At 52.3% G+C, this 16799-nt stretch overlaps 1 protein-coding gene across 1 annotated transcript in view; it reads right to left on the bottom strand.

Annotated features, from left to right (window-relative positions):
- Positions 1-941: 941 nt before the first annotated feature.
- INTS3 (integrator complex subunit 3) overlaps positions 942-16799 on the bottom strand; it is an 83636-nt gene continuing 67778 nt past the window's right edge. Inside the window, exons 27-30 of the mRNA XM_083167280.1 lie at positions 15340-15440; positions 4780-4852; positions 4485-4638; positions 942-1288 (exon numbers count right to left, since the gene is read on the bottom strand). Of these exons, the coding sequence (XP_083023406.1) occupies positions 1211-1288; positions 4485-4638; positions 4780-4852; positions 15340-15440 (406 nt within the window). The 3' untranslated portion in view covers positions 942-1210. The remainder of the gene's footprint in view (positions 1289-4484; positions 4639-4779; positions 4853-15339; positions 15441-16799) is intronic.

The raw sequence follows: 16799 nt of genomic DNA, 5'->3' as shown, positions 1-16799 counted from the left end.
TGTGGCTTCCTGCTGCCTCCATTCCCCTCCTCACATCATGTCACTGTCCCTGTCACATGCAGCCCTGTCCTGACACATCCCTTATCTCCTGGTATACTCTGTGCTGCTGGGAACCCTGCTCCTCCCACTATATAACTCTCAGTCTGTAGCTTCCTGCTGCCTCCATTCCCCTCCTCACATCATGTCACTGCCCCTGTCACATGCAGCCCTGTCCTCACTGACACAGCACTCATCTCCTGATATACTCTGTGCTGCTGGGGACCCTGCTCCTCCCACTATATAACTCTCAGTCTGTGGCTTCCTGCTGCCCCCATTCCCCTCCTCACATCATGTCACTGCCCGTCACATGCAGCACTGTCCTCACTGACACATCACTCATCTCCTGATATACTCTGTGCTGCTGGGACCCCGCTCCTCCCACTATATAACTCTCAGTCTGTGGCTTCCTGCTGCCTCCATTCCCCTCCTCACATCATGTCACTGTCCCTGTCACATGCAGCCCTGTCCTGACACATCCCTTATCTCCTGATATACTCTGTGCTGCTGGGAACCCTGCTCCTCCCACTATATAACTATCAGGCTGTGGCTTCCTGCTGCCTCCATTCCCCTCCTCACATCATGTCACTGCTCCGGTCACATGCAGCACTGTCCTCAGTGACACATCACTCATCTCCTGATATACTCTGTGCTGCTGGGGACCCTGCTCCTCCCACTATATAACTCTCAGTCTGTGGCTTCCTGCTGCCCCCATTCCCCTCCTCACATCATGTCACTGCTCCGGTCACATGCAGCCCGGTCCTCAGTGACGCATCACTCCTCTCCTGACATACTCTGTGCTGTTCTGTGGACAGGCAGGAGGTGCAGGCACAAAGTGTGGGTTTCAGGAATTTATTGTGTTTTAAAATATTATTTTTCTTAAAAATAAATGTACATTACGTAGCGGTGAGCAGCGCATCCTGGAGCGAGACTTTTATTTACAGTTCAATAAGAAAATATTAAATTTGTTTTCGTATAAAGGTCCTGTCCCCATCATGGGAGGGGCTTAGCGTCCACTCAGTTTATTGCGCCCGTGGAGTGTGGTCTCCGTGGGGGAAGATGGTGGACAGGTAGTAAGTGAAAGACGCAGGTAAAGTCCCCAAACACACAAACCACGTCCTCATCCGCCCTCAGTGGCCTGGATAACGTCAGCTTCATCCAGTGTGGGGGGTGATCAATCACTGTCTGAGCCCACCGCGGCAGAACCCTTCCTCTTCCTCTTGCTGGGCTTTGGCTTGGCGTCTTCTTCGTCCTGTGAGCGAGAGTCAGGGCTCTATATTATTACATCACATAATGGTGGTCATTATCCTGCCACATCCCACCCAGAATGCGTCACAGTGACCTCCACCCCCAGCACTACGGTGTGGCCTCATCAATGGCCAATAGTTCCCCTTACTATGGCCAACTCACTCCCCCATGTGATCTCAGACAGGTCCCCACCAGGCACTCTCACCTCTGTCCCCACCTCCCAGTCCCCACCAGGTGCTCTCACCCGTCCCCACCTCCCAGTCCCCACCAGGCGCTCTCACCCCTGTCCCCACCTTCCAGTCCCCACCAGGCGCTCCCACCCCTGTCCCCACCTTCCAGTCTCCACCAGGCGCTCTCACCCCTGTCCCCACCTTCCAGTCCCCACCAGGCGCTCTCACCCCTGTTGCCACCTTCCAGTCCCCACCAGGCGCTCTCACCCCTGTCCCCACCTCCCAGTCCCCACCAGGCGCTCTCACCCCTGTCCCCACCTCCCAGTCCCCACCAGGCGCTCTCACCCCTGTCGCCACCTCCCAGTCCCCACCAGGCACTCTCACCCCTGTCCCCACCTTCCAGTCCCCACCAGGCCCTCTCACTCCTGTCGCCACCACCCAGTCCCCACCAGGCGCTCTCACCCCTGTCCCCACCTCCCAGTCTACCCCCAGGCGCTCTCACCCCTGTCCCCACCTTCCAGTCCCCACCAGGCGCTCTCACCCCTGTCCCCACCTCCCAGTCCCAACCAGGCACTCTCACTCCTGTCGCCACCACCCAGTCCCCCCCAGGCGCTCTCACCCCTGTCCCCACCTCCCAGTCCCCCCAGGCGCTCTCACCCCTGTCGCCACCACCCAGTCCCCCCCCAGGCGCTCTCACCCCTGTCGCCACCACCCAGTCCCCACCAGGCGCTCTCACCCCTGTCGCCACCACCCAGTCCCCACCCAGGCGCTCTCACCCCTGTCCCCACCTCCCAGTCTACCCCCAGGCGCTCTCACCCCTGTCCCCACCTTCCAGTCCCCACCAGGCGCTCTCACCCCTGTCCCCACCTCCCAGTCTACCCCCAGGCGCTCTCACTCCTGTCGCCACCTCCCAGTCCCAACCAGGCACTCTCACTCCTGTCGCCACCACCCAGTCCCCCCCCAGGCGCTCTCACCCCTGTCCCCACCTCCCAGTCCCCCCAGGCGCTCTCACCCCTGTCGCCACCACCCAGTCCCCCCCCAGGCGCTCTCACCCCTGTCGCCACCACCCAGTCCCCACCAGGCGCTCTCACCCCTGTCGCCACCACCCAGTCCCCACCCAGGCGCTCTCACCCCTGTCGCCACCACCCAGTCCCCACCAGGCACTCTCACCCCTGTCCCCACCTTCCAGTCCCCACCAGGCGCTCTCACCCCTGTCCCCACCTCCCAGTCTACCCCCAGGCGCTCTCACCCCTGTCCCCACATTCCAGTCCCCACCAGGCGCTCTCACCCCTGTCCCCACATTCCAGTCCCCACCAGGCGCTCTCACCCCTGTCCCCACCTTCCAGTCTACCCCCAGGCGCTCTCACTCCTGTCGCCACCTCCCAGTCCCAACCAGGCACTCTCACTCCTGTCGCCACCACCCAGTCCCCCCCAGGCGCTCTCACCCCTGTCGCCACCACCCAGTCCCCCCCCAGGCGCTCTCACCCCTGTCCCCACCTCCCAGTCCCCCCAGGCGCTCTCACCCCTGTCGCCACCACCCAGTCCCCACCAGGCACTCTCACCCCTGTCGCCACCTTCCAGTCTCCACCAGGCGCTCTCACCCCAGTCCCCACCAGGCGCTCTCACTCCTGTCGCCACCTTCCAGTCCCCACCAGGCGCTCTCACTCCTGTCGCCACCTCCCAGTCCCCCCCCCAGGCGCTCTCACCCCTGTCGCCACCACCCAGTCCCCCCCCAGACGCTCTCACCCCTGTCCCCACCTCCCAATCCCCCCCAGGCGCTCTCACCCCTGTTGCCACCACCCAGTCCCCACCAGGCACAATCTGACCCCTGTTGCCACCACCCAGTCCCCACCAGGCACAATCTGACCACTGTTGCCACCTCGCAGTCCCCACCAAGAGCTCTAACCCCGGTCACCAGTTTATAGTCCCCACCAGGCACCCTCTGACTCCTGTTGCCACCTCCCAGTGCCCACCAGGTGCCCTGACCCCTGTTGCCAACTCCCAGTTCTGACCCCTGTTGCCACCTCCCAGTGTCCACCAGGTGCCCTGACCCCTGTTGCCAACTCCCAGTTCTGACCCCTGTTGCCACCTCCTAGTCTCCACCAGGCGCTCTGACCCCTGTTGCCACCTCCCAGTTCCCACCAGGCACCCTGACCCCTGTCGCCACCTCCCAGTTCCCACCAGACGCCCTGACCCCTGTCGCCACCTCCCAGTCCCCACTAGGCGCTCTGACCCCTGTTGCCACCTCCCAGTCCCCACTAGGTGCTCTGACCCCTGTTGCCACCTCCCAGTCCCCACTAGGTGCTCTGACCCCTGTTGCCATCTCCCAGTCCTCACTAGGCGCTCTGACCCCTGTTGCCACCTCCCAGTCCCCACTAGGCGCTCTGACCCCTGTTGCCATCTCCCAGTCCTCACTAGGCGCTCTGACCCCTGTTGCCACCTCGCAGCCCCCACTAGGCGCTCTGACCCCTGTTGCCACCTCCCAGTCCCCACTAGGTGCTCTGACCCCTGTTGCCACCTCCCAGTCCCCACTAGGCGCTCTGACTCCTATTGCCACCTCCCAGCCCCCACTAGGCGCTCTGACCCCTGTTGCCACCTCCCAGTCCCCACCAGGCGCTCTGACCCCTGTTGCCACCTCCCAGTCCCCACTAGGCGCTCTGACCCCTGTTGCCACCTCCCAGTCCCCACTAGGCGCTCTGACCCCTGTTGCCACCTCCCAGTCCCCACCAGGCGCTCTGACCCCTGTTGCCACCTCCCAGTCCCCACTAGGCGCTCTGACCCCTGTTGCCACCTCCCAGTCCCCACTAGGCGCTCTGACCCCTGTTGCCACCTCCCAGTCCCCACCAGGCGCTCTGACCCCTGTTGCCACCTCCCAGTCCCCATTAGGTGCTCTGACCCCTGTTGCCACCTCCCAGTCCCCACCAGGCGCTCTGACCCCTGTTGCCACCTCCCAGTCCCCACCAGGCGCTCTGACCCCTGTTGCCACCTCCCAGTCCCCACCAGGCGCTCTGACCCCTGTCTATGACTCACCGATGCGCTGCTGGATGCAGAGTCCTCTTCAGTGTTTGCTGGCTGGGCCATATTCTTTCTACTTCGAGGACTCGTCATGGGACCTTTCCGCCGACTCTTGGGCGGCTTTGTCGAGTCTTCATATTCCTCCGCCAGTGAGAAAAGGTCACTGAATCTGATAAGACAGGACACTACCTAAGTAATGTTCTTATGTGCATGACTCTATTATCAGACTATACAGATGGAGTGAATGACACCTCAGTCTCTACAACTGCGTCGGGCAACAGAACCCCCCCCCCCCCAGTGAGGCACTTACTTCATCTTGTGTGCCTCGTCGCAGCTGGCCTGGACATGCTGGAGGGCTTGGAGGATCGGCGTCTGGCTGAAAACTAAGCAGAAATGACCGTTATGGGTCCAGTTTGGCAATAACTTTCCCCAGCTGCCAAGGACAGGCCTTCAATGACCAGCAGTGAGACGGATGTCCTCGGTAAGGCGATGTGCCCGGGATAACCATGTGTCAGGGTGCTAGTTACATGTGACATTACATACATAGCTGTGAGGCATTCAGCTACATCTGGTGCTACCAGAGGAGATGCGGGTACACTATTCAGCTGAATCACCCCCAGGTATCACAACAGTGAAGCGAGTTAGAGTTAGATAAGTCATTGCAGCCGCTGCAGCTGGTCCATAAATCAGATAACTGTATATAAAATGTAACATACATCAATCCAAACAATATGATTGCTATACAGTGATACATAGGTGTTATATACCGATACGGTCATTGGGTCTACAGCAAGATGGTCGACATGGGTCAAGGCCAACATGGGTCAAAGGTCGACATGGGTTTTTTCACCGTTTTTTGAGCTGACATGTGCCGACAGGTGGTGTATCATGCCATACCATCCACTAGGGCGTGGTGCCCGAATTGCAAACGATGTGATGCACTGGAAACTATGTCCATGTCGACTGTGTCGACATTCGGGTCAAAAAGCAGTGAAAAACCCCATGTCAACCTTTTGACTGCCGACCTAGACACTGTCAACCTAGACCCATGTTGACCAACTTGCTGTAGACCCATCCAACAATTCCAACCCGTTCTGTACAACGTCCACCAGAAATCTTATTTTAGCATTGTATAGAACAGTTTGGTTTTATATATGTTACATTTCTGACACCTCTATACCACTCTTACCACCTGCAGTAGCTGCTGTTATCTATCAAACACCCCTACACCTGCCGTAGCTGCTGTTATCTATCAAACACCCCTACACCTGCCGTAGCTGCTGTTATCTATCAAACACCCCTACACCTGCCGTAGCTGCTGTTATCTATCAAACACCCCTACACCTGCCGTAGCTGCTGTTATCTATCAAACACCCCTACACCTGCCGTAGCTGCTGTTATCTATCAAACACCCCTACACCTGCAGTAGCTGCTGTTATCTATCAAACACCCCTACACCTGCCGTAGCTGCTCTCATCGAACACCTGCCATAGCTGCTGTTATCTATCAAACACCCCTACACCTGCAGTAGCTGCTGTTATCTATCAAACACCCCTACACCTGCCGTAGCTGCTGTTATCTATCAAACACCCCTACACCTGCAGTAGCTGCTGTTATCTATCAAACACCCCTACACCTGCCGTAGCTGCTCTCATCGAACACCTGCCGTAGCTGCTGTTATCTATCAAACACCCCTACACCTGCAGTAGCTGCTGTTATCTATCAAACACCCCTACACCTGCAGTAGCTGCTGTTATCTATCAAACAACCCTACACCTGCAGTAGCTGCTGTTATCTATCAAACACCCCTACACCTGCAGTAGCTGCTGTTATCTATCAAACAACCCTACACCTGCAGTAGCTGCTGTTATCTATCAAACACCCCTACACCTGCCGTAGCTGCTGTTATCTATCAAACACCCCTACACCTGCAGTAGCTGCTGTTATCTATCAAACACCCCTACACCTGCCGTAGCTGCTGTTATCTATCAAACACCCCTACACCTGCCGTAGCTGCTGTTATCTATCAAACACCCCTACACCTGCAGTAGCTGCTGTTATCTATCAAACACCCCTACACCTGCCGTAGCTGCTGTTATCTATCAAACACCCCTACACCTGCCGTAGCTGCTGTTATCTATCAAACACCCCTACACCTGCAGTAGCTGCTGTTATCTATCAAACACCCCTACACCTGCCGTAGCTGCTCTCATCGAACACCTGCCGTAGCTGCTGTTATCTATCAAACACCCCTACACCTGCAGTAGCTACTGTTATCTATCAAACACCCCTACACCTGCCGTAGCTGCTCTCATCGAACACCTGCCGTAGCTGCTGTTATCTATCAAACACCCCTACACCTGCAGTAGCTGCTGTTATCTATCAAACACCCCTACACCTGCCGTAGCTGCTGTTATCTATCAAACACCCCTACACCTGCCGTAGCTGCTGTTATCTATCAAACACCCCTACACCTGCAGTAGCTGCTGTTATCTATCAAACACCCCTACACCTGCCGTAGCTGCTGTTATCTATCAAACACCCCTACACCTGCCGTAGCTGCTGTTATCTATCAAACACCCCTACACCTGCAGTAGCTGCTGTTATCTATCAAACACCCCTACACCTGCCGTAGCTGCTCTCATCGAACACCTGCCGTAGCTGCTGTTATCTATCAAACACCCCTACACCTGCAGTAGCTGCTGTTATCTATCAAACACCCCTACACCTGCCGTAGCTGCTGTTATCTATCAAACACCCCTACACCTGCAGTAGCTGCTGTTATCTATCAAACACCCCTACACCTGCTGTAGCTGCTGTTATCTATCAAACACCCCTACACCTGCCGTAGCTGCTGTTATCTATCAAACACCCCTACACCTGCCGTAGCTGCTGTTATCTATCAAACACCATTACACCTGCAGTAGCTGCTGTTATCTATCAAACACCCCTACACCTTCCGTAGCTGCTGTTATCTATCAAACACCCCTACACCTGCCGTAGCTGCTGTTATCTATCAAACACCCCTACACCTGCAGTAGCTGCTGTTATCTATCAAACACCCCTACACCTGCAGAAGCTGCTGTTATCTATCAAACACCCCTACACCTGCCGTAGCTGCTGTTATCTATCAAACACCCCTACACCTGCCGTAGCTGCTGTTATCTATCAAACACCCCTACACCTGCCGTAGCTGCTGTTATCTATCAAACACCCCTACACCTGCAGTAGCTGCTGTTATCTATCAAACACCCCTTCACCTGCCGTAGCTGCTGTTATCTATCAAACACCCCTACACCTGCCGTAGCTGCTGTTATCTATCAAACACCCCTACACCTGCCGTAGCTGCTGTTATCTATCAAACACCCCTACACCTGCCGTAGCTGCTGTTATCTATCAAACACCCCTACACCTGCCGTAGCTGCTGTTATCTATCAAACACCCCTACACCTGCCGTAGCTGCTGTTATCTATCAAACACCCCTACACCTGCCGTAGCTGCTGTTATCTATCAAACACCCCTACACCTGCCGTAGCTGCTGTTATCTATCAAACACCCCTACACCTGCCGTAGCTGCTGTTATCTAACACCCCTACACCTACCGTAGCTGCTGTTATCTATCAAACACTCCTACACCTGCCGTAGCTGCTGTTATCTATCAAACACCCCTACACCTGCCGTAGCTGCTGTTATCTATCAAACACCCCTACACCTGCAGTAGCTGCTGTTATCTATCAAACACCCCTACACCTGCCGTAGCTGCTGTTATCTATCAAACACCCCTACACCTGCCGTAGCTGCTGTTATCTATCAAACACCCCTACACCTGCAGTAGCTGCTGTTATCTATCAAACACCCCTACACCTGCCGTAGCTGCTGTTATCTATCAAACACCCCTACACCTGCCGTAGCTGCTGTTATCTATCAAACACCCCTACACCTGCAGTAGCTGCTGTTATCTATCAAACACCCCTACACCTGCAGTAGCTGCTGTTATCTATCAAACACCCTACACCTGCAGTAGCTGCTGTTATCTATCAAACACCCCTACACCTGCAGTAGCTGCTGTTATCTATCAAACACCCCTACACCTGCTGTAGCTGCTGTTATCTATCAAACACCCCTACACCTGCCGTAGCTGCTGTTATCTATCAAACACCCCTACACCTGCCGTAGCTGCTGTTATCTATCAAACACCCCTACACCTACAGTAGCTGCTGTTATCTATCAAACACCCCTACACCTGCCGTAGCTGCTGTTATCTATCAAACACCCCTACACCTGCTGTAGCTGCTGTTATCTATCAAACACCCCTACACCTGCAGTAGCTGCTGTTATCTATCAAACACCCCTACACCTGCCGTAGCTGCTGTTATCTATCAAACACCCCTACACCTGCCGTAGCTGCTGTTATCTATCAAACACCCCTACACCTGCAGTAGCTGCTGTTATCTATCAAACACCCCTACACCTGCCGTAGCTGCTGTTATCTATCAAACACCCCTACACCTGCAGTAGCTGCTGTTATCTATCAAACACCCCTACACCTGCAGTAGCTGCTGTTATCTATCAAACACCCCTACACCTGCAGTAGCTGCTGTTATCTATCAAACACCCCTACACCTGCAGTAGCAGCTCTCATCTAACACCTGCCGTAGCTGCTGTTATCTATCTAACACTCCTACACCTGCCGTAGCTGCTGTTATCTATCAAACACCCCTACACCTGCAGAAGCTGCTGTTATCTATCAAACACCCCTACACCTGCAGAAGCTGCTGTTATCTATCAAACACCCCTACACCTGCAGTAGCTGCTCTCATCTATCAAACACCCCTACACCTGCAGTAGCTGCTGTTATCTATCAAACACCCCTACACCTGCCGTAGCTGCTGTTATCTATCAAAAACCCCTACACCTGCCATAGCTGCTGTTATCTATCAAACACCCCTACACCTGCCGTAGCTGCTCTCATCTAACACCTGCCGTAGCTGCTCTCATCTAACACCTGCAGTAGCTGCTCTTATCTATCTAACACCCCTACACCTGCCGTAGCTGCTCTCATCTAACACCTGAAGTAGCTGCTCTCATCTAACACCTGCAGTAGCTGCTCTCATCTAACATCTGCAGTAGCTGCTCTCATCTATCAAACACCCCTACGCCTGCAGTAGCTGCTGTTATCTATCAAACACCCCTACACCTGCCATAGCTGCTGTTATCTATCTAACACTCCTACACCTGCCGTAGCTGCTCTCATCTAACACCTGCCGTAGCTGCTCTCATCTAACACCTGCCGTAGCTGCTCTCATCTAACACCTGCAGTAGCTGCTCTCATCTAACACCTGCAGTAGCTGCTGTTATCTAACACTCCTAACACATGAAGTAGCTGCTGTTATGTATCTAACACTGCTAACACATGCAGTAAATGCTCCTATCTATAGAACACTCCTAACACACGCAGCAGCCGCTCTTATCTGTCTAACACTCCTAACACACGCAGCAGCCGCTCTTATCTGTCTAACACTCCTAACACATGCAGTAGCCGCTCTTATCTGTCTAACACTCCTAACACATGCAGTAGCCGCTCTTATATGTCGAACACTCCTAACACATGCAGCAGCCGCTCTTATCTGTCTAACACTCCTAACAAACGCAGCAGCCGCTCTTATCTGTCTAACACTCCTAACACCTGCAGCAGCCGCTCTTATCTGTCTAACACTCCTAACACACGCAGCAGCCGCTCTTATCTGTCTAACACATGCAGTAGCCGCTCTTATCTGTCTAACACTCCTAACACATGCAGTAGCCGCTCTTATCTGTCTAACACTCCTAACACCTGCAGCAGCCGCTCTTATCTGTCTAACCTCCTAACACAAAAAGCAGCCGCTCTTATCTGTCTAACACTCCTAACACACGCAGCAGCCGCTCTTATCTGTCTAACACTCCTAACACACGCAGCAGCCGCTCTTATCTGTCTAACACTCCTAACACCTGCAGCAGCCGCTCTTATCTGTCTAACACTCCTAACACCTGCAGCAGCAGCTCTTATCTGTCTAACACTCCTAACACCTGCAGCAGCCGCTCTTATCTGTCTAACACTCCTAACACACGCAGCAGCCGCTCTTATCTGTCTAACCTCCTAACACAAAAAGCAGCCGCTCTTATCTGTCTAACACTCCTAACACACGCAGCAGCCGCTCTTATCTGTCTAACACTCCTAACACACGCAGCAGCCGCTCTTATCTGTCTAACACTCCTAACACCTGCAGCAGCCGCTCTTATCTGTCTAACACTCCTAACACCTGCAGCAGCAGCTCTTATCTATCTAAAGCCCTGTATACATGCTTAGATTTGCTTTAGATTTGATGTTAGATTCGATTTTCTATTAGATCTGGCATTGGATCTTCCCATTAGATTTGGCATTAGATCTGTACTTTTGCATTCGATTCGATTTCGATTTCACAATGTAGGCACAATGTACTCATTCCATTTACTGGATCGAATTGAGATTTCCTTGGCTGCATAGAAGATTTTTGTGTTCGATTTGGTGAAAACGGGAGCGCGCATCGAATCGAAAGCAGATCGAAAGTGACACAAAAACCATTCGATTTCGATTAGGATTCGATTTGATTTTGCTTCTATAAGCAAAATCGAATCGAAAACAGGCAAAAATCTAAGCGTGTGTACTGGGCTTAACACTCCTAACACACGCAGCAGCCGCTCTTATCTGTCTAACACTCCTAACACACGCAGTAGCCGCTCTTATCTGTCTAACACATGCAGCAGCCGCTCTTATTTATCGGTACTTGTGTATTATCACGGCGCCCATTGCATCGCATATCACTAATTAAGGTATGCGATGGCCCCGATTTCAGCCTTTTTTCCGGGCTGAGTATACAATTTTAAAATCGGGTCACATCGCATGCCATTACAATGGCATGCGATGCGATTTGCCATTGAGTCCCATGTTAAATGGCACCCCCAGACCCGATTTTTAATTGTATACCCACCCTGATGGGTAATAAATATGTAAAATGCCCCCATTATCAACTCCAACCCGAAGCGTGGCGAGCATAGTGAGCCCACGAGGGGCGGCGGTACGCGTCCTCCGACCTTTTCATACCCCCACTATCCACGTCGGCGTGGAGCTGATTTTATAAAGTGTGGCGAGCGCAGCGAGCCCCGCGCAGGGACGCGTATTACTTTACATGTATTACGCGTCCACTCGCCACACTTTATAAAATCGACTCCACACCGACGTGGATAGTGGGGGTATGAAAAGGTCGGAGGACGCGGGCTCACTGCGCTCGCCACGCTTCGGGTTGGCGTTCATAGTTGGGTGGCGTTAACAATGGGGGGCTTTTCACATACTCATGACCCATGAGGGTGGGTATACAATTAAAAATCTGGTCTGGGGGGGCATTTAGCATGGTAATAAGACATCTGGGTGCCTGTACAATGAAAAATCGGTTGAAATCGCGTCATATCGCATGCAATGCGACTTTTCATCGTACAATGCCCTACGATGGAAATCGGGGGCGCCGTGATAATACGCAAGTACCTATTTATCTAACACGCTTTAACACTTGCTCTATTAGTATGATGCCTTGGGGTGGATTAGTTGGGCTGGTATTTGGGGTGTCCCACGCCCAAGATTGGAACCCTGAGAACGTTACGTACTTACCTGGTGATGATACATGGAGTGGTGGGAAAGGCCACAACTAGCCACGATCATGTATAATCTATAACCATTGTAATTAGTGCACCTGCACCTGTGTGTGCAGCACTATAAGCCCCAGCAAGTTAGCAGCTCTCATTACACAGGGAGCACAGTCTGGGGCCCCTCCCTATATATCCTACATGGGGTGCCAGAAAACCGCGGATAAAGGGACCCTCATATGGCCGATATATGCAAGAAGCTCTGCAACTGGGAGAAGAGGAAAAGATAATGCGTTGGCCAGGAGATTTATACACTGGACTTCCACGGCAATAATACTGGAAAATCTATCAGCCTGCAGTAGTAATGTTCTACCACAGGGGGGTGCTGCAGCTCCACAGCCAGAATTACATTTTGTGCAATGAGGCTTCTGATGCAAAAGCCTCTCATTGAATGTGCTGAATTAAAAGCCTAAAGGCCCCCCACACACTAGAACAATTTTTTTGGCCGATTGTCCGATATAACGGCCGATTTTTATCGATAATCGGCAATAATCGACCGATTATTGCCGTTTATCGGTAAAAAATCGACCGATATATGGGACGATCGGTCGGAAATCGGACAAAAAAATCGTTCTAGTGTGGGGGCCTTAAGAACAGGGTCACACGGAATACGAGAGGTACTCTAGATCAACCCCCAAAGTCTTGGAACATTGGGGTAACCTAGCTGTGAGCTCACGTACCTGCCCCTCTGTGCTTTACCCCATTATAATGACCCCCATTGGAACACAGCGCATGGTAGGGTATGATATACCGCCTGTCAGCACATGTCGGCTAAAGAAACGTGTGAAAAACCTCATGTCGACATTTTGACTGTTGAACTTGCCATTGTTGACCTAATGCTTGTGTCGACCTTAGCCACGCCGACCTATTTAAGGTGTTGACCTAAGCCCTGTCTACCTTTAATGGTCGACCCATCGCATGTCAACCTAGTGACCACATTCCTGCTGTGACCTCAATAACATACATACATACATACATATATATACATACATACATAGAGCATCCCTACTGTATCCCCGCTGTGACCTCAATAACATACATACATACATATACATACATACATACATATATATATATATATATATATACATACGTACATAGAGCATCCCTACTGTATCCCCGCTGTGACCTCAATAACATACATACATACATATATATATATATATATACATACGTACGTAGAGCATCCCTACTGTATCCCCGCTGTGACCTCAATAACATACATACATATATATATATATATATATATATACATACGTACATAGAGCATCCCTACTGTATCCCTGCTGTGACCTCAATAACATACATACATACATATACATATATATATATATACATACGTACATAGAGCATCCCTACTGTATCGCTGCTGTGACCTCAATAACATACATACATACATACATAGGATTGGCCCCACTGTATCGCTGCTGTGACCTCAATAACATACATACATAGGATTGGCCCCACTGTATCGCTGCTGTGACCTCAATAACATACATACATACATATATACGTACATACATACATACATAGGATTGGCCCCACTGTATCGCTGCTGTGACCTCAATAACATACATACATACATCGGATTGGCCCCACTGTATCGCTGCTGTGACCTCAATAACATACATACATATATACGTACATACATACATACATACATACATAGGATTGGCCCCACTGTATCGCTGCTGTGACCTCAATAACATACATACATACATACATACATATATACGTACATACATACATACATACATACATACATACATAGGATTGGCCCCACTGTATCGCTGCTGTGACCTCAATAACATACATACATCGGATTGGCCCCACTGTACCGCTGCTGTGACCTTAATAACATACATACATACATACATATATACGTACATACATACATACATACGTACATAGAGCATCCCTACTGTATCGCTGCTGTGACCTCAATAACATACATACATATATACATACAAACATACATATATACATACATACATCGGATTGGCCCCACTGTATCCCTGCTGTGACCTCAATAACATACATACATACATACATACAGCGGATTGGCTCCTTTCTTAACAGTATTGCAGCCAATATAAAAAAAAAAAAAAAAATGACCTTTCTCCAAATACACAGATATCTGTATTCCCGAGCACGTGGGGCAGGGAACTATGAGGGTGGTGGTACTAGGTTGTATGGGTTATGAATAAAGGGATATGGGAACACGGATATCTTGAGAGAAAAGAGACCTGAGCAGAAGATTTAAGAAGAGGATAGGGGTGAGAGGAGGGCGTGGCATTATATAGAGGTACGTGGCAAGGTCAGGAAGCGAACAGGTGTGAGGCCCCATGGCAAGAGTTGGTGAGGGGGATGGCACGTGGCTCACCACCACGGGGACCGGAGGGCATGGCATTATATAGAGGTACGTGGCAAGGTCAGGAAGCGGACAGGTGTGAGGCCCCATGGCATGAGTTGGTGAGGGGGATGGTACGTGGCTCACCACCACGGGGACCGGAGGGGAGGGCATGGCATTATATAGAGGTACGTGGCTAGGTCAGGAAGCGGATAGGTGTGTGGCCCCATGGCATGAGTTGGTGTGGGGGATGGCACGTGGCTCACCACCATGGGGACCAGAGGGGAGTGTGTGGCATTATATAGAGGTATGTGGCAAGGTCAGGAAGCGGATAGGTGTGAGGCTCCATTGCATGAGTTGGTGAGGGGATGGTACGTGGCTCACCACCAAGGGGACCGGGCGTGGAATTATATAGAGGTACGTGGCAAGGTCAGGAAGCGGATAGGTGTGAGGCCCCATGGCATGAGTTGGTGAGGGGGATGGTACGTGGCTCACCACCAAGGGGACCGGGCATGGAATTATATAGAGGTACGTGGCAAGGTCAGGAAGCGGATAGGTGTGAGGCCCCATGGCATGAGTTGGTGAGGGGGATGGTACGTGGCTCACCACCACGGGGACCGGAGGGGAGGCCGTGGCATTATATAGAGGTAGGTGGCAAGGTCAGGAAGCGGATAGGTGTGAGGCCCCATGGCATGAGTTGGTGAGGGGGACGGTACAAGGCTCACCACCACGGGGACCGGAGGGGAGGGCCATGCAGCAGCAGGATTATATGGTTGGGTCAGTAAGAGGAGATGTGATACTAACAGTTCTGTTTGGTGTTGGACAGGTTCACTCTCAGATTGTCCAGATGTTCCAGGATCTGCTCTAGCGTCAGTTGGGCCAATTTACTGCTCGAACTCCGGAGACTGTAAAAAGGAAACCACAGAATTATTATTAATGTGCTCAATGCTCAGGGACTAAGAGGCCATACAGCACAATTCCCATCTCTCTGTCCAGATTTGTGGTCTAGGCCCTTACAGTGGGTGAGCTGGGAAGTGGTGGTCTAGGGCCTCAAGGTGTGTGAGATGGGGAGTGGTGGTTCCTGGCTCACAGGGTGGATGAGATGGGGCGTTATGGTCTAGGTGGTGGATATCGGGAGTGAAGGTCTAGGTTCGGACTATGGGTGAGATGCAGAATGGTGGTTCCTGACTCTTAAAGATTGGGTGAGATGGGGAGTGGTTGTTCCTGGTGCTCAGGGTGGGTGAAGTAGGGAATCATGCTCTAGACTTTAAGGGTTGGTGAGATGGGAAGTGGTGGTGTAGGCGGGCTCAGAGTATGGATGAGATGGGGATTGGTGATTCCTGGCACTCAGGGCAGGCTACATGGGAAGTGGTGGTCTAGGCTTTGAGGATGTGCGAGATGGGAAGTGGTGGTCTAGGCTTTGAGGATGTGCGAGATGGGGAGTGGTGGTTCCTGGCTTTCAGGATGGATGAGATGGGGAGTGGTGGTTCCTGGCTGTCAGGATGGATGAGATGGGGAGTGGTGGTTCCTGGCTGTCAGGATGGATGAGATGGGGAGTGGTGGTTCCTGGCTGTCAGGATGGATGAGATGGGGAGTGGTGGTTCCTGGCTCTCAGGATGGATGAGATGGGGAGTGGTGGTTCCTGGCTCTCAGGATGGATGAGATGGGGAGTGGTGGTTCCTGGCTCTCAGGATGGATGAGATGGGGAGTGGTGGTTCCTGGCTCTCAGGATGGATGAGATGGGGAGTTGGTGGTTCCTGGCTCTCAGGATGGATGAGATGGGGAGTGGTGGTTCCTGGCTCTCAGGATGGATGAGATGGGGAGTGGTGGTTCCTGGCTTCAGGATGGATGAGATGGGGAGTGGTGGTTCCTGGCTTCAGGATGGATGAGATGGGGAGTGGTAGTTCCTGGCTCTCAGGATGGATGAGATGGGGAGTGGTGGTTCCTGGCTTCAGGATGGATTAGATGGGGAGTGGTGGTTCCTGGCTCTCAGGACGGATAAGATGAGAAGTGGTGATTCAGGTTGGATCAGAGTATGGATGAGATGGTGATTCCTGGCACTCAGGGCAGGTTAAATGTGGAGTGGTGATTCATAGCCTTCAGAATGGATGAAATGGAGTTATGGTCTAGACTCTGAGGGTGGATGAGATGGGGAGGGGTAATATAGGCTTTGTGGATGCATGAGATGGGGAGTGGTGGTTCCTGGTGCTCAGGGTGGGTGAGATGGGGAGGGGTGGTTCCTTGTGCTCAGGGTGGGTGAGATG

Source organism: Crinia signifera, chromosome 12, assembly GCF_055691185.1.
Source record: "Crinia signifera chromosome 12, ASM5569118v1, whole genome shotgun sequence".
NCBI classification, from domain to species: domain Eukaryota; kingdom Metazoa; phylum Chordata; class Amphibia; order Anura; family Myobatrachidae; genus Crinia; species Crinia signifera.
The sequence above is the reverse complement of the archived record's forward strand: the minus strand, read 5'-3'. Positions and strand labels throughout refer to the sequence as shown.